General features: G+C 39.8%; 2 protein-coding genes across 2 annotated transcripts in view; both read right to left on the bottom strand.

Annotated features, from left to right (window-relative positions):
• The window catches only part of jph3b (junctophilin 3b), a 42,562-nt gene extending 40,950 nt beyond the window's left edge, over positions 1-1,612 (bottom strand). Inside the window, exon 1 of the mRNA XM_044035412.1 lies at positions 222-1,612. Within this exon, the coding sequence (XP_043891347.1) occupies positions 222-237 (16 nt within the window). The 5' untranslated portion in view covers positions 238-1,612. The remainder of the gene's footprint in view (positions 1-221) is intronic.
• A 715-nt stretch (positions 1,613-2,327) lies between these two features.
• Positions 2,328-9,271, bottom strand: klhdc4 (kelch domain containing 4). The gene is made up of 13 exons (XM_044035415.1): positions 9,056-9,271; positions 7,889-7,980; positions 7,490-7,568; positions 7,125-7,223; positions 6,728-6,864; positions 5,851-5,943; positions 5,374-5,536; positions 5,211-5,289; positions 4,885-5,093; positions 3,866-4,091; positions 3,570-3,758; positions 3,260-3,385; positions 2,328-2,729 (listed from the first exon to the last, which is right to left on the bottom strand). The coding sequence occupies exons 1-13, from the start codon at positions 9,152-9,154 to the stop codon at positions 2,557-2,559; spliced, it is 1,764 nt and encodes a 587-aa protein (XP_043891350.1). The 5' UTR covers positions 9,155-9,271; the 3' UTR covers positions 2,328-2,556.
• Between the last annotated feature and the right edge of the window lie 8,822 nt (positions 9,272-18,093).

The following is an 18,093-nucleotide window of genomic DNA, read 5'->3' on the forward strand; positions in this document are numbered from 1 at the left end:
CAAAACTGTAGGGGGCGCTAGAGTTAAAGACTTCTGCTTTAACCACGTTTGGGCACTGTTTTGAATTTTGATAACAATTTTGATTAACCGTTTAAAACCCTACAGAGGACAGAGACACGTGAACGAGCTTCTCGAGGGTCAGTGTCTCTGAGTGAAAGGCAAAATGTGCCGAGTTCAAATTTTCCTCTGACCTCATCCAGCGTCTTCCTGTGTTTGCTCACCATCTGCTCCATGCATCCACCGCGTGACATCTCCAAGCGATCGATGAGCACAGTCGTCTGCATGGTCGGTCAATGATTACACGGGGACGCCTTGGACCTTTGTGCTTCACTGACTGTAAACTGACAACCACAAACAGATCTGCTTGTAAAAGGTTTTGGAAAACAAGGGAAACAGTCACCTTTAATTCACAAACACTTTTATTGTGAGACTATGTGAAATATTGTTATTTTGATGTCATTTGAGATCAAACCCAAGGCCTTTCAGCTCTACCACTGATCCACAGGAAACAATCTCCAAACACACAAGAGGTTGAAGTTCTGCGCAGACTTCCTCACAGGGGTCCTGTGTACCTAATAAAGTGGCCACTGAGTGTATTCCATCAACAAAATGTGCACAAACTCCTCAAAATATTCCTCCGTGCACAACTTTTGTCCCCGTCTCATTCACAGCTGACGCACGTGTGACGATTCCACGGAGCGCGGCCTCGCGTCAGCACCGCGGCGGGGCACCCAAAAAAATCTCCTCAGTTATTTATTACATCTTTTTTTGTCTCAGTTAAAATTTAAAGGGGGGGGGGGTGAAAGGAGAAGGAGGAGCAACGAAGGAGAGGAGGGCAGCCTCATTCTCATCCATCCCCCTTCTCTTCTCCTCTATTATTCATCAGCCTCTTCTCATCCCTTGTTCAGCATGCTGATGGAGGATAAAATAGGTCACAGAGGGAAAAGGCTGGTGCTCGCACTGTGACTGATGTCTTCACGGACTTATCATGCACTCACCCCCTCTTCCTCCTCCTCCTCCCACCATCATGTCATCTCATCCTTCTCACCTGCTCACTCTCTCTCTATACCTTCACCTCACATCCCTATCATCTTGATTTCTTGTCACTCCTCTCAGCTCTGCTTGCCATCTGCTCTTTACTCTCCAGTCGCCTCCTTGTCTGTAAAAACTCCAGACAAAGGAATTGTGTTGCTGCCGAGTTTCTGCAGGGGGCAACAAAACCCCGAGAAATCTATAAATCTGACTACGGGGAGGAAAGAAGAGCCCAGTTAGTGAGAATGTGAACGGCAGGAAAAAGCTAATCACAGATAAATTAAATTAGAAGGAGTCCTCATGTTTTTATACAGGCCTTTATCTCCCTTTTCTTAAGCTGTTAAACTGTGCAGGAGCTGAGCTGTTTCAAGATGACGCTCTACCTGAGTGACTGCAGTAACAACAAATGTCCACCAGGTGGAGACAAATCTTATTTAGATCATATACAAATGCATGCTGCAGTGTAAATATTGTTATAATAAAACAAATAGTGTTGAAAATCTGTTCAAACTGATCAAACCTTAAACAAATTGATGTTTGATAATTTATTATTAAAAGAACTAATACCTTGTAATGTGTGTAAAAAAATAAATTAAATAAAAAAGTTAAAGCTGCAGTGTGTAAATTTAATTATTAAATTATTATATAAAACTATGTCACGTAATCTCGTTTCCTGCTTCACGTGAAAAACAGACAAAACTATCAGACCTTACGAGACGTCGTCTTAGGTCTGTGATGACTTCCTGGTTTTAAAGGCTGTTGAGAATCATATTAATTATACTGGATTAAAAAGCACATGGAATAGACCAAATTATACTTAAAAAAAAACAAGGCACTTGATGACTAATTATTTGTGTTATAGCAGAATCTGACCATGTTTCTAACGCACGCAGATATCCTTCATTTAACATTGAAAAGGCTGAAATGAAAGGTAACACAGATCATAAACAGTAGATAGTTTAGTATTAGTGTATTCTGAAGTCTGAAGAAACAACCTGTGAGCAGCTTTATATCCTAACATATATATATATATATATATATATATATACATATATACATATATGTATAGATCTTGTATAAAGACTTACAGAAATATTGATTTGATTTATATCGTGATATATATCGATATCAGATGATGTAAAAAAGTATCTTGTGATAAGACTGTTTCCCATATTGCCCAGCCATAATTAAATGTTACATAAAAAGTCATATTTGGAGAAAAGAACATGAAGGAACGTTGATTCTGCTGTGAGCGTAATGAATGAGTAACTTGAAGTTGAACACAACAACAGTGATGTGTTTCCAGCTTATGCTTTGGCACAGTAATATATATTTTATTGAGGTGGAGAAAACATGGTTTATACCTAAATGTACTGATAAGAAATTAAAAGTAGTTCATAAATTCAGCTGGAAGATCGTTCTTGTTTTGGTTTATAAAAGTTAACATCGTTCATTCAGGTCACATTAGAAAAAAGATATTTTACACACTCACTCACACACATACACTCAGTCTGCCTTGTCCCACTACTGGTCTTCATAGAAGACTTTCGCCATGGTGACGGCGACCTTTGCGACCTTTTTGTCCTTGGCGTCGGGGCCCATGTTAGCTCGCGCCACTCCTATCCAGTACTGCTCTGTGCGGCTCTGGTAATCCGTCACCGTCTCCCCCTCCTGCACGGCTGGGTGCTCGTCTTCATCTGGACACACAGACGGAGAGTGGAGAGCACGAAGGTGCAGGTACAAGATTTACATTTACAAATGATGAACCCTTTAAAACAGATTTAAGCAGCCAAACCTCAAAGAACAGACACAGTCCTGTGAAACGTGGTTACATACGCGATATACAATCCACCAATATACAATTTTTTGGCAGAAAATTGAAATTTGTAAACGTCTCCCTTTCCCACACCAAAGTCCATAGAGTTCTGACGGAGGCGGCAGTGGATCAACAACTACTGTGTGCCGTGATGTTAAATCGCTGATTTTCTCAATGGACTTTGGTGCAGGGGAGTGAACGGTTTTCAAAGTGACGCAAGCTTCGGGTTCCGGTCAAAAAAGGCGGTCAAAGAGAAAGATAAGGTGGAAAATGTACTCTTGAGATACTGTAGACTTACGTGATTATTAGTCATTAGTTATGTGATTACGTCATATCCTAATTGAATAACAAAGGTGCGGCTCAATATAAATCACATTAACAGGTAACGTGAGTGACAGATGAATCCCTTGCCTTCCTCATCCTCGCTTTCCTCTTCTGACTCCTTCTCCTCCGCTTCCTCTCCCTCTGCTCCTTTTACCGCATCGCCCTCCTCTTCGTCGTCCTCTGACTCAGACTCTTCCAGCCACTCCTGCGTCTCTGAGGAGAGAGAGAGAGAGAGAGAGAGAGAGAGAGAGAGGGGATCATAAATCCAGATGAAACCTCACACCCGTTCTGTGCCGTCTCATCATCGGACATGAATCAGCGCACAGCGGCGGCGCTTCACTTCACGGTCGCGATGCCACTGATGGCGTCTCAGGTGGTTCTTGTCTTTCTGACTCACTTGGATCCATTTCCACCAGCGTCTCCCACTGGTCCATCTTATGCAGGTCCAGACAGTAGAAGTCGTTGAGGGTGAACTGGCGGTCGCCAACTTCAAACATCCCTCCGTACAGGTAGAGCTTGCCCTGGCGCACCGTTGCCATGGCGCTGGACCTCGGGCACGGCTCCACCAGGTTAGCAGACGCAGAACCTGAGAAGATTCAAATATTTTATATCCGAGTCTGAATCAGCAAATTGATGGGAATCTGAATGTGCATGTGTGTGTGTGTGTGTGTGTGTGTGTGTGTGGAATCTTACCATCCTCCTCTTCTTCTTCTTCCTCCTCCTCCTCTTCCTCCTCCTGATCTCCGGGGATCACTTCCTTGATGGTCATCACCGTGCCGTCCTCCGTGACAATCTCCTTGATGACCTCAGTGGGTCCTCGGGACGCCGCCTCCTCCCCTTCCTCCCCCTCCTCTGCTCCCTCCCCCTCCGCGCCGCTCTTCTTCCCCCTTCGTCTTTTCTTCTTCTCGGTCTTGTTTCCCTGAACAGAGAGAAACAACAACAACAACAACAACAACACATGAGACAAACACACAGGAAAGTGACCTCCCTGCTGTGCACACTAACACTGGAAAAACAGGCCGCTCCCTCTAAACACCGATTAACTGATGATGGAACTGATGGTCTTCACACTTGAATAAGTAAATAAATATCAACGCTGGAGACAATGTGGGCTCATGTGTTTTGGACAGAGTTCTTACAGAATGTTTGGTCTCAAGATCCTTAAGGATTCCAGGATTGTGCTCCTGGGATCGATATCTGTTGTCACGTCTCAAATATTATAATAATAATATAATAATAATAATATTTATCTCTTCAAAAACTGTTGAAAAAGACAGTTACAAAGTTGAAATGTGATCCTCCACGAATAGAAACAGGACCAAGGACTGTGTACAAGATGAGGGCGGGTTTTCAGTTATTATGAGATCAGATCCGTACGTCCGTGATTAGTGATTACACTAAATACACTCTTAAAATAAAGACAAATCAACTGTTTATGACATCATAAACGCTTATTACTACCTTTCATTTCAGACGATACCTGGTTTAGTTTACGTGTGTTAGAAACAATGATATTGGCTATAATATACATTTTGGTGATTTAAAGTGTAATTTTGTAAATTCCATGTATTTTTCTGTGTATTTTAGTTATTTATTCAACTTTTAAAATCAGGAAAAGTCATCACAGATAGCTCAGATATCCCAAATCTAATACCATATCTCGCCTTGTCTAATGTCACCATATATAGATATAATATTGCGCTGGAACTCACTCGCAGCAGTCCGGGGAACCAGCGGTTCTTGACCGTGTCATAGAGGTACAGGTCGTTGAAGAAGTCGCCCTCCAGCGTCTCCTCCTCTTCCTCGTCACAGACGCCGCCAAACAGCACCGCCCTCCCTGCTGGGCCCACCGCCAGAGAGAAGCCGGAGCGAGGAGGAGGCTTGTTCCCTGAGGGGCTCACCCTGGACCAGGACCACTTCTCTGGAGGACACACAAGAAAACAACAGCAGCTGAGACACGTCACTGGTTTCGCTGTAACTGGAAAACAAGAAACACATACAGTACATTTCTTGTCTCTAGGGTGGAAATGTTTCATACCATGGCCGTCTCTACCATCTCGCTTCAGCAGAAACATGTCAGAGTGGATGGTTCCCTTCTCCACGTCCTTCTTGACTCTCTAAATGAACAGAAATACAAAATGTCAAAAACCTGATACACTTGTACACACAAAACTGTAGCCTCAGAACACACACACACTCACCACTTTCGAGTATCCACCATAGATGATCACACCCGTGCCGTCGGGCGTGGACGTCATCTGACAGGCCGAGCGCGGGGAGGGGGCGGAGCCTGATGGAGTGAGGCGGGACCAGGTAAAAGTGTCCAGGGAGAAAGAGTAGACGTCGTTGTAATAGATGAAATCCCTAGAAAGAAAAATGGGTTAAGTGAGTGATATTTTTCCTTTCATTCTTTACAGCCATGGTTCACATACTGTGGTACGTGTACCACAAGTGGTACGCGAGCTTCCTCTTTCGAAGAAATTAAACAAATAAAATAATACTTAATAATTAAAGTCATCTTATCTCCCTCTCGATCTTTATCTAATGTCACTATGGGAGTGTGTGAGACATGATGAGACTGTAAATTATCTTACTGGGAATAAATCTGCCTCACACCAGAATATAATTACATTTGCGACACTACTGTTGTTTATTACGATTCAGTAACGTCTGCCTACCTTGTGCTCTCATGGAAACCTCCGAACACCAGCAGCTGCTTCTTGCTGAGGACCATCCGGTGACCACTGCGTCCTGACGGACCACCAGGCGCTCTGGGAAAAACACAAACCGCAGTGTCATTAAGCACTGTTGCCCAAATATTGAAACAAGAAAATAATCACATAATTAAAACTCCATGACGGAACTTCTACTGCCTCCCTGTGGACTTTAGAATCATAACAAAGCACTGCCGTCATGTCTAGACGACCTACACAGACACAGAGAGAGAGACAGAGAGAAGCGTTGTTGTTTCTACAGTTCTACTGTAAGTTATGTGTTGTACAGTGCATCTGTCATAACATAACTGTTTAACACAGTCGGACTCGTCCACACTTCACCCAGCACATGTTTCCAACATCGGACAATCACTTTCGCATGACCATGATAAAAAATATGACCGTGAAGTCCTACTGAAAATCCAAGTTCATTTTTAGCAATAGAATCCACTTCCACTGAAGCTTTTCATGGGTAATTCAGAGTATTTTCAGTCCCAGTCACATAAGCAGCCATCTTGTCTTTATAATACTAATAATTTATTTAAATTAAGTGCCTTTCAAAACTCTCAAGCTCACCTAACATCACGAAAAATATTAAAAATTGATTAAATCAAGCAAGATTGGACAAAATATAATGATAGATATGAGTTAATAGGCTTAATCAACATTGTATTGATTAAATTAAATTAAAAACTCTTGTTTTTATTCAGAAAAAAACAAGTTATTATGTCGGCCGTTACTTTTTGTAATTGATTAAGAGCATTATTTTTTGTCATTGTCTCATTCAGTCTGGTTCTATTTTTCCAGGCGTTTGTTTTTACTGTTGCCGCCGTGCACATACTTGATGTTCTCCCAGGTGTGTGTGGCAAGGTGCAGCACCCACAGGTCCTTGTAGTGGTAGAACTGTTCCCCATTCGGAGACGCAAACTCTCCCCCAAACACCCAGAGCTGGCCCCCACCCTGGGGAACAACCACCGCCTGAGGGGAGGAAAAAAAGAGGGAGGGAGGGAGGTGTGGGTGAGACTAGAGGGCTGCAAAAACAAAATGAGATAAGGAGGCCTGATGTCCTCAGATTTAATTGGTTTCCATGCAACAAGCGTGATGACATTGCTGATATGACTCAAAGTTTCCCATGATCTGTTCTATTATGCAGCAGTCTGCCCTCTTGTGGCTGAATTGAGAATTGTTTGAGCGTGCACACCAAAAGAAAAGTTGAGGTGTGACTCTGTGGCCTTCACCTGGTGAGAGCAGCGAGGCGGAGGAGGGCCGGGAATCTCTGATTTCACCCAGCAGTCTTTCTTGATGTTGTAGAAAAACAGGTCATTGTACAGGTAGGTCTGCAAAAAAATAAAAAATAAATAAATAAAAAGGTAACAAGGGGGTTTTAAACAGAGAAGTCACTCATGTCACACACAAAAAAAATGGGAAAAGAAGAAACCATCTGCATCAAAGCCTTCACACCTCACATACACTTCATATAAGACCTTTTTTTGTTTGAAACAACCATTAGATTAATTAAAAATGTCAGCCATAATAAACCCAGTTCAGTGAGTGTTGACTAAATTCAAGTCTCATTAAGGAGAGTGTAAAGTGTGTCAACTACCTTCTTTCCATTGAAGAATTCTCCTCCAAACATAATGAGTTCATCTTTCTCGGGATGAGCAGAGAGAGACGAGCTCAGCCTGAAAAGCATAAAGAAACAGCAACATGTTGATGGATCAAACAAGACAATGTTGTCTCTTTGAGGACCTTTCCTTCTAAACAAACTGCTATGAGGTAAATATGTGTCCACTTCAGAGTGATTTTAAATCAGTCATGCATTTTATATCCAGCAGCACCTTCACCGTTAGGAAAATAATAAAAATGATAAATGATCAAAAGCTTGGCTTGATGGCTTGATCAGATAAGGATATGGATTTTAGTGTTACGTGCTGTTGGTTTTTCCTGCATTTACTTGCACCCAAGTTTGTGACAACATGTTTGACAGAAGTGCAGCGTTCACCTCGGTGATGGGGGAGGACATGTCGACTCCACAACCTGCGTCTTCTTGGCATCCAGATTCTGAAACTCGGCAATCAGAGCCTCCAAATCCTCCTGGAGAAAGGAAAAGGGAGAAAGAAAGGATATAAGTAAAGGAGGAAGGAATGGAATGTAAGATAAACAAGATTTGCTGTAAAATGTATTAAATGACATACAAAATGTCACCTGATTGGTAATCAATCCGTATATAATTTTGTAAATTCTGCCCAGCATCAAGAGTATATTTAACTTGGATGTGGTTGTCTCTTTATTATTTGTCAACAAAACATGGAACATAAAGTCTTCAGTTTTTATTCCACAAATACCTGAAAACCCACTTGTTTGCCACTGCGTTTGAATAAAAATGTAGTTATCATCACTGCTGCACCTCAGCTGTAACTTTTAATCTCTTTTTAATTTCCTTTTTCTCCCTTCTTTTTTTAACTCTTTATTTAAATGTGATCTAATATGCCTTTTATAGCTAAATGCTGCTTTCTTTTTTATTGTAAAGCACTTTGAATATATAAATAAACTTGCCTAATTACATAGAACTATCTTGAGACAGTTATTATTATTATAATTATTATTGTTATTATTATTAGTAGTATTATAATATTATCATTAGGGCACATATTTTAATTCCAATAGCCATTTAAAGCACAAGCATTAAAGGTCTCTTTATATCAATATCTTCAAACTAGGGCAACGATTATTCTAAATGATTACTAAATTAACCATATCAAACTATTTTGATAATCGGTTAACCAGCTAGAGTGGGGTTTTTTTTCAGTAGTTGAAACAAGGGGTCTGGTTTTTCAGCTTCTTATGTGAATATGTTCTGGTTTCTTTGCTCCATGTAAAATGTAAGACATCATTACACTCTGAAGAATTTCGGTTTGAGGACAAAACAAGACATTCATCATTTCCAGGTTCTTTCAACATTTTCTGACACTTTACGGACCAAACAAGCACAAAAAAAATCAATGACGAAAATAAACATTTGCTGCAGCCCTACTTCAAAACAACAGGCAGTCGACCATTATGTGCTCATTTCTGTCGAGAATACATCTCGTTTTATTCAGAATTTGTAGTAAAAAAAAAAACCTTTCCATTTGTGTCCTATATAAAAGTATAAGTATTAATACATTACCTCTTCTCGTTTGGACCTCTTTGAAACCTTCTTCTCCATCTTGGCCGCGGTCTTCTCCGCGCCCTTCACCTTATTTTCTTTCTTGCCCTTTTTGCCCATTGTTGTCGTGTTTATGTTCGACAATAATGTGTTAATTTCCCTCTCGTTTCTGTCAAAGAACCCAGTGCCGCGTGGGAATCCAAACAAACTCGCGTGCGAAACCCACACGCCGCCGCCTCTGACAACTAAAGGAGCATTTACTTCCGGCAACAAACTAGGCGTAAGAGGCGCGTGGACATGTAGCAGCGCCTCCTAGCGGCACGGATGACACACTGGACCAGGGCGCCACAAAACCACAACAATATTAAACTGATTTTAAGGGCTTGAACTCACAGAAATATCACAGAATTTCATGATCACACATTATATTTATATTTTAAGTTATGTGTTTTGTGTTTAATCTTTTTATTTATGAAGTGAGCGAAGCAGGAAAAAATGATTTATTGTCATTTGCTAAAATAACATGTTATCGCTGGCTGTAATGAGGTGTTAAATGTTTAACTTTGAGTACTTTCTTTGCTCAGGTGTGTTTATATACCTGGTGAAAATGAAAAAAATATATATAATTTAATCAGATTGTCTATAGGTTGTGCTGAAAAAAAGGATATAAGACACTCTATATTGCACATTTATTATACATATAGCCTCTGTATATAGGTTTTACCATAGTAATGGAAAAAATCAGCCTAAATTCTCTGGGTTCTAAGGGTTAAGAAGACGAAAAATCCAATACAACACCACCTATTACCTGTATAACATTATTATTATTAGTAATGGTAGCATTAATATTATTTTTAAAAACAATACAAAAAATGAAACACTAAAGTGTTAAATGTAAACATGTGTACGTGCATCACATGAATCTATGTGTCATCATGTTTAAAGACACGTGTCCATTTATCTTCGGAGTGTGTTGAATGTCACAAAGGGAAAGTTGCAGCTACCAATTAGTAGTGAAGTGTCTTCACTCCCTGATACTTTATTAGTAAAACAACACACACATGTGAATGAATGTGAGTTCCTTGTAAGGACAAGTTGTTTTAAGGACTCACATACACTTCCATTCATTTGGCCTCAGCCTAATCGAAGCCATATTATAAAGCATTTATCTCTATCCTTAACCATAACCAGTTTACTACTTAAACCTAACCGCAATTCAAATCTTAGTTCAAAACTTAACCAGTTTATCAGAAATTAGGTTCTGCCTAATTAGGACCAGGTTAGGTCTCCATGAGGACTGACAAGGTCAGTGATTATACCAGGAAAAAGTCCTGAAGACAAGATCACACACACACATGGGGGCAAACACTTTAAATAAGAACTCACTTGATTGTATCTCCAATACTGATAGCTATGTTATTTATTCATTTTTGTCATTATCATTATCTCATTTTGTAGTTATTCTTGGAAAATGGCCCTAAAAATAGAGATCCTGCAACAGAAGTCTCTAAAAATGAAAGGCAGTTCTCCTTGATAACAGAAGGGGGCAGTTGGGTCTTTCTCTGAACCCAGTCATTCAGGACCTGTAGGTATATTTTGAGGCAGATCACTAAAGTGTTTTTTTTATGTTGTATGTAGTTAAAGTCACTTCTATAAGATATAGATTAAACTGAATCCTATCAAAAGTGATGCCTGCTTTGTGTGTGTGAAATATTGTACAATACACACGAGTTGCCCTCTCATTCGTCTTGTCTGCCTCTCTGTGAATGGATCAGCCCGCTCAGTTTAAATGGAACATTTATCAGTATCACCATCTCCATCATTTGTCATTATTCCACATCTGTTCACGATGATTGCAAACGGACGACGACACAGTGTGACACGAGGATTCTTCATGCCCAGTTTTTCAAGGTCAGCTCTTTCTGATTCTGATTTTTAATTTGCCTTCCAAAAAACAGAGGTGGAATAAGTACTGGAATATTATACTATAAGTAAAAGTACTGGTCTAAAAATGTACTCAAGTTAAAGTAAAAAAGTAGCTTGTGTAAAATGTAACTATGTATAAAAACATATAAAAAGTTGGGGTTCTTTCTTGTGTCGTGCAAAAAGGACATGGGAACAAAAATCTGACATGAATTGTTTTTAATTAAAGGCAAACCTATAGAAAGTGCTGACAAAATAAAATATGTAAACACATAATGTATCAGTCAAAATGGGTCAAAGGTCACACATGTGATAACATTCTCACTCACTCAGGAACCTGTCACCTGTCCTCATCATTCACCTGCCCTCTGTCCTCATCATTCACATGTCCTTGTCGTTCACCTGTCCTCTGTCCTCATCGTTCACATGTCCTTGTTGTTCACCTGTCCTCATCATTCACTCACCTATACTCATCATTCACCTGTCCTTGTTGTTCACCTGTCCTCATCATTATTCATCTGTCCTCATCATTCACCAGTCCTAATCATTCACCAGTCCTTGTCGTTCACCTGTCCTCATCATTATTCACCTTTCCTCATCATTTACCTGTCCTCATCATTATTCATCTGTCCTCATCATTCACCAGTCCTCATCATTCACTCACCTATCCTCATCATTCACATGTCCTTGTCGTTCACCTGTCCTGATCATTATTCACCTGTCCTCATCATTTACCTGTCCTCATCATTATTCACCTGTCCTCATCATCATTCACCTGTCCTCATCATCATTCACCTGTCCTCATTAATACCTGACAAAGTTTCCGGTGCGTGAATTACTATTATTTTACTCAGTAACAGATGTGTTTTAAAACGTAGTACTTAGTAGTACATAGTACACCAAAAAAACATACTTAAGCAAAAGTAAAATTACAACTTTTGAAGATGACTTTAAAAAGTGCAAGTACACAACAAACTACTCAATTACAGTAACGCAAGTGAATAAGTCACAAGAGCTCACACACACAGGCTTGGGTCAGCTGACCACACACACAAAGCACATGACTGCTTTGCCCACCACTCACTCCTGACTGCAAACCTTTGTTGCATGTCTGTCTGAGGCACCCCAGGGCGTGTGTGTGTGTGTGTGTGTGAGGGTGTTAACTATTGCATGTGAGTAGCAAAATGTCAGTGAATTTTTCCCATTTTTGTCTCACACAGCAGTAAATAAATACACAATCTTTTGCCATGTGGGGTCTTTGAGTCTTTGTATAGTTACAGAGAGTAAGAGCTGTTTGTTGTTGGGGAAAAGGTCAAGAGGGGCCTTGAGGAAGTCATATCATCACATCCAGCACCTCAAGGCTGAAGCATGGAAGTCACACTTATTTTCCTTGTGCTGCAAAAAGCCCCCATTTTATTATCATTTAATGATATACATCCTGTATAAGAGGATTGATTTGAAGAGATAGTTCAGGGTTGTTTAAGTGCAATGGACTATACAGTTCACAAACTTGATTGTGAACTTGATCCCTAGTGATTCTAGGGACATTTTGTGCCATTCTGCTTTTTATTGTCAAGTCATTTTGGCTGTGTTGAATGAAAATAGCTGAAATTTGGAAATCATTTTTGGAAACATTTAGAACTGTCCTCTCAGTTCTTTAAATTAGCCTAAAATGGCTAAGCTACACAAAAACCTGACACATTTGTTCCTAGTGGCAAAAAAATGTCACCTTCCCAAAAACACTGGTAAAAACATTATACTGTATATTAATTGTTTTCCCCACTTTAAACTAGTCAATGTTTTAAAACTACTTCAGCCTGAAATAAACATATCAAATATTAAATCTATTTTGAGGATTTTAACCCTTTAAAGGCCAGTAGGTTAACACAACTCCACTGTTTATCTTTTCCCAAAAAACTACAACTGTGTACACGTTTTAATGACCTATCAACTGGACTGGAATTACTTTCCTGTTAAACAGCATGTCCCATCAGGATGTGGAGTTTGTTTACTTTGTAAACAATTCCCTGCCCTGCGGCTCACAGAAGTCGTTGTTCTTCTACTATTGTGAGAAACTGTAAGGTTTCACATGAATGCAAGTCGTCGTTCATTCACTCAGATCCTTGACAGACACTGTGCTGATGTACGCAGGCAGCCCTGCAGAGGCGATCCTAGATTCTGGGAGGCCACAAGGGCCCACTTGTTATTTTGTTTACGACACTACTCATAAAGGGGTTTGGAAGTAGAAGTGGTAGAAGTTGAAGTCATTTTTTTAAGTTTTAGAAGTAAAAGTATTAAAAAAAAAGTGAAGAGTTAGGATTGGGCCATGGTGGCTCAGTGGTAGGGTGAGTTGTCTGTCAACTGCAAGGTTGTCGGTGGCTCAATCTGCTGGCTCTGCTAGTCTATTTGTCCTTAAGACACTTAACCTCATGTTGCAGCGTGTGAATGGATATGAAAGATGTGTGAATAGCAAAACTGTAGTGGGAGTAAAAGTTGCTAGAAATATACAGTAAATAACAAAGTACAGATACGTGAATTTTTGTACAGTAACAAAGGGTTGTACTTCGTTATATTTCAACAGCCCAGTTGGTGGCGCATTCTCGCTTTGGTTGAAGAAGACAACATGTTTACCTTGAGAACATTATGTGGTGATACTTCAATTTGTCGTAAGCGTTTTAGGGGCACTTTAACTTGACTTGGTCTGATCAGACCTTCTAGATCAATTAAGTGAAACCTTGAAAAGGCTGTTTCCACGTCAGACACAGGTCAGCACAACATCCTGACCGGATAAATGCTGTCAACTCTAATGAAAAATAAAAACAAGTGGCTGCTCTGCACCTGAGCCCAGCTCTTCTGCTCCGGTTTCGCCCCCTCGGGCTCTGGTGACTCAATACAGTTACGTCAATACCGTGCTCATCTGCGAGTCGTCTGCCTGTTCGCCTGAACGTCTGGTCGTGACTGATGGGGCAGCGAGAGAATAAAGGACAGTGGTGTCGTGGTGGAAAGACAGGAAGAAATAAATAAGAAAAGGTTCCATAGTTTACAGGAGCAGGTGTTTTTTCGGTACCTGCTCTGTTGAGGTTCTATACTAAAATGTGACGTCAACAGACTGCCAGCCACTGATTTGTCAGAGAGTGTCGTCACTGGAAGATTCCGATTGCACAGTCGCCTGAATGTCCTCCTTCGTCACAGCAGTTTTGCACAGCCCCGCCCACATTGAGGAAGTACTATAAAGTAATGGAAAACAACAAATTTAGAGGTGCTAGAATTGTACAATGGAACCGTATGTGTAGCCGTCAGAAAAGTCTGATTTTCAAAGCACATTTTAATGTTGCTAAGATTCTTAGTGCTTTCTAGTTGTAGTCGGAAGTCAATTTCCTAGTTTCTAGTTGGAAGTTATATCTGGAATGGCCCGTCATATCGGATTTCCAACCACGTGTAACACTCTGCTATGTTTACTGTTAAATGTACTTATTATACATATTGCTACGCTGTCTGTATGTGCAAAATAATACCTTGTAGAGCTTTTTATAGACCCTTTAATTATATACAAACATTCCAAGCCTAGCGAGAATGCGCGCGCAGTTTGGGGTCAGAAAACGTCACAACAGGTAAGCGAATAGCATGTATGTCCACAGTCCTCCACCACATAATTTTGAATATGTTTTTTTGTTGTCGATTACCTAAATAAATTAATACTAGCTGTATAAATACTTTAGCAATAAATAAACCTAGCCTGTACACGCGAGAAAGTCAACAAGGAAGTTTTTAGCACACCATGTTTACTTGTCAACGCGCTAGCCGGCCGGCAGCTAACTACAAGCTAGCTACATTCAAGACCACAACGTAATTTTAGGCAGCTGATAAATGATGTATTATGTGTTGGTCTGTTGTACAAGTTAATGGTACGAGTGTGTTTTCTGACCCCAAACTGTGCACGCACATTTCTATAGACTGGTATAGCTAACAATGGCTAGCCCGAGATACTATACTCGTATGCAATGTTTATAATCGGTTTTAGTAGGGAGTTTTCAGTGATTAGAACAATTTTTTAGCTTCTTAAATGTGAATATTTTCTGGTTTCTTTGCTCCATATAACAAAGAAATCCTTAAAAAGAAACTATTTTGTTTTGTGGACAAAAACAACACATTTGAGGACATCATCATTCCCAGGTTTGGTAAGCACCGATCGACATTTTCTGACATTTAACGGATCAAACAAGCACTTGATTAATCGAGCAAATAACCGGCAGATTAATCGACTATGAAAATAATTGTTAGTGGGTCATTTTTTTCCTTCTTGACCTCTGACTGCACCATCATCACAGCTACAGACTGTGGCAGTATGGTGGTACGGTCAGTGGTTAGCACTGTTGCCTCACAGCAATAAGGTTCTGGGTTTGATTTCCCCTGCCTGAGCAGAGTTTGCATATTCTCCCCGTGTCTGCGAGGCTTTCCTCCGGGCATTCCGGTTTCCTCCCACCATCAAAAAAGCAGTTTTTAATAAAGTCTCTGTGAGCTTTGAATCATTCTTTATAGCATGTGTCCATGTGTCTCTGGGTCTCTTTGTCTCTTTGTCCCTGTGTCCCTGTGTTCGCGGTGTTAGCGAGTTTATGATCCTCACATGCAGCTGAAACTATTTCATCCTCAGAGAGGTCAGAAGCTCACCAAGTCACCGGACAACAGCCTTATTTTAGACACGATAATTACATTTTTCGTCACCCTTTGAACTGTGGATTGTATTGTCATAAATATTACATGTAAACCTGTTGGCCTGCGGTAATATGTGTTTGTCAGAGATAAATAGACTTCTCCGTCAGTGCCAGTGCCTCGAATACACGCACACCATCACCGCAGTGTTCGTGTTCACGTCCTCAAAGTTCACCTCTTTAAACTTACGCCCTCTGGCAAAAGATAAAGATCCATTAGAAACACGTTCCTGAACAGGAATCATCAAAAACCTCCCGACATGAGACAATACAGCACCTTCATGTTTGTACTGCAGTGTTATTTGGCAATATATTTGTTATTTATAAGTGAAACGGACCATGTTTAACTTAATTTCTGAATGATTGTGGGGTTAAATGACAGACAGTGCGTCTAAATGTCATAGTATATTCTCACAATAATGAATTATTCTAATCTTATCTAATCTTAAATATTGTGAGGAAACTAAACTTTGTCAACACATTATATTTACTGTAAATATAATCTCTGGGTCAATGTTATTTTATGTTAATTGAACAATAATGTCTCAGTCATTTTCTATATAATTTACCGTTGTTTACAGGTGTTTATGGAACAGCTGTGCCTTACAGTCGAATACTCAATAAAGTCTTTTTATTTGACTTGCATCTTCATTAAAATTTGATCCCGGTGTATCCTGGTGTATGTGGGTCCAGTTCCTCCTACGGTCCATGGTTCTGGGCTCAGTCATGCACCTCCTCCACCTCAATGTTCTGAATACTCCAGAGGATTAAAAGGTTTGGTTCTGTGTACATTTGTCAGCTGGGTGTCACGTTAACCTCCAGAACCAACCTGTATTTAATCTCTGACAACAGTTTACTGCCAACACAGAAGCACGAGGTTGTTCATGTAACTCGTCGGGGGGGAGAACTCCGGCCTTCAGGGCACATTAAGCTCAAGATAATGAATCACAATCAAGGGTCTTTGTGCTGTTTATTCACAATTTATCTTAAGACGTATTTGAAAGCTCATTTCTATAGTTTTATAATTCATTTTCTTGAACGTCAATGTATAAGTCAAGAACAGCTAACACTTGTTTTCATAACCTATTCATATTTAGGTTATTTTCTCGATGAATCGAGTACTTGTTTGGTCCATAAAATGTCAAAAGATGTTGAAAAATGTTGATCGGTGTTTTCCCAGACCTCGAAATAATGAATATATCAGTTTTAATGTTTATTTTTTATCTGGAGCAAAGAAACCAGGAAAATATTCATATTTAATAAGATGAAAAATCTGAAAACTTTCACTCAACAAAGGATTTATCGAATAATCGTCGTCTTTATTCATGGTTCTGTTGATGCTGTTTGTACTAATTAGCCCTGAATTGAGTAAACAAACGAACCAGTTTTAACAAGCTTCTTTAGTAGAGATGCCTGGTTATCCAAAGTTAATCTTTTTAGTCTTTTTGTTTGTTTGTTGAACTATATTTGGTGGCACAGGCTCCAGCTCAGCCTCAGAAAACACTCAAATACTGTTGAAGCTTTCTTTTCTTTGTCTTGTTATGCTTCGCTAACTGCATCAGAATGAACTGAAAACAAACAAACACAACTTTAAAACCTTTAACTTTGACTTTTAAGATAAAGTAGCCATTGTACACATACAGAGAGCTGTGTAGAGGGTTATGTCTACACAGTAAAGGTCTCACGCACGAGGCGAGGCGTCGAATTCCATACACGTGGGAACAGGAAGTGGGACGAAGGAATTTATATATGACTGAAGGTCTTTGACGGACAGCGGGGCTCGCCAGCGCTTTCTCTCTGCGGCGAACCGAGCGCGAGAAGAACACGAAAAGGAGCGAGTATATTATTCTCATTATAATTAATATAAAAAAGTATATATATATATCTTTGAACTGCACAAAACTAATGTCTTATTTAGTCTCAACACTTTATTAAATTACTATGCAATAAAGTGGCAGTAATAAACATAAATGCAGACTAAACTATTTAAAATCTCAAACTTGCGGGTCGCAGGCCACATGCGGCCCTCCTGTTGATTTCCTGTGGCCCACCACTTCATACCAAAGTTATTGACCTATATTTTTTTTTCATTTTACATCATAAATACATTTTTATTTTTCAGTTATATATTCATTTCCATATCTAGACTTGTTTTGAAATTCTGTGAAATCATCAAAAATATTGTTATTGCAATACGTTTGATATCGTCTTCATGAACACTTCCCAAAAAGTGTGGACGTTCCGATACCACTTTTTGTGTCCAATATCGATATTATTCCATTTCAAAGACACAATCCTCCAACTGAGTAACAAATAGTGTTGTAATAAACAGCCCAAACATGACTCAGCTAAAATGCTTTTGCTGATTTTTATTTACATTTTTACAGTCTGTGCATAATGAAGCATGTAGGAATTTTGGATTGTATC

The sequence above is a fragment of the Solea senegalensis genome, linkage group LG10 (genome assembly GCF_019176455.1).
Source record: "Solea senegalensis isolate Sse05_10M linkage group LG10, IFAPA_SoseM_1, whole genome shotgun sequence".
Classification (NCBI taxonomy): Eukaryota; Metazoa; Chordata; class Actinopteri; order Pleuronectiformes; family Soleidae; genus Solea; species Solea senegalensis.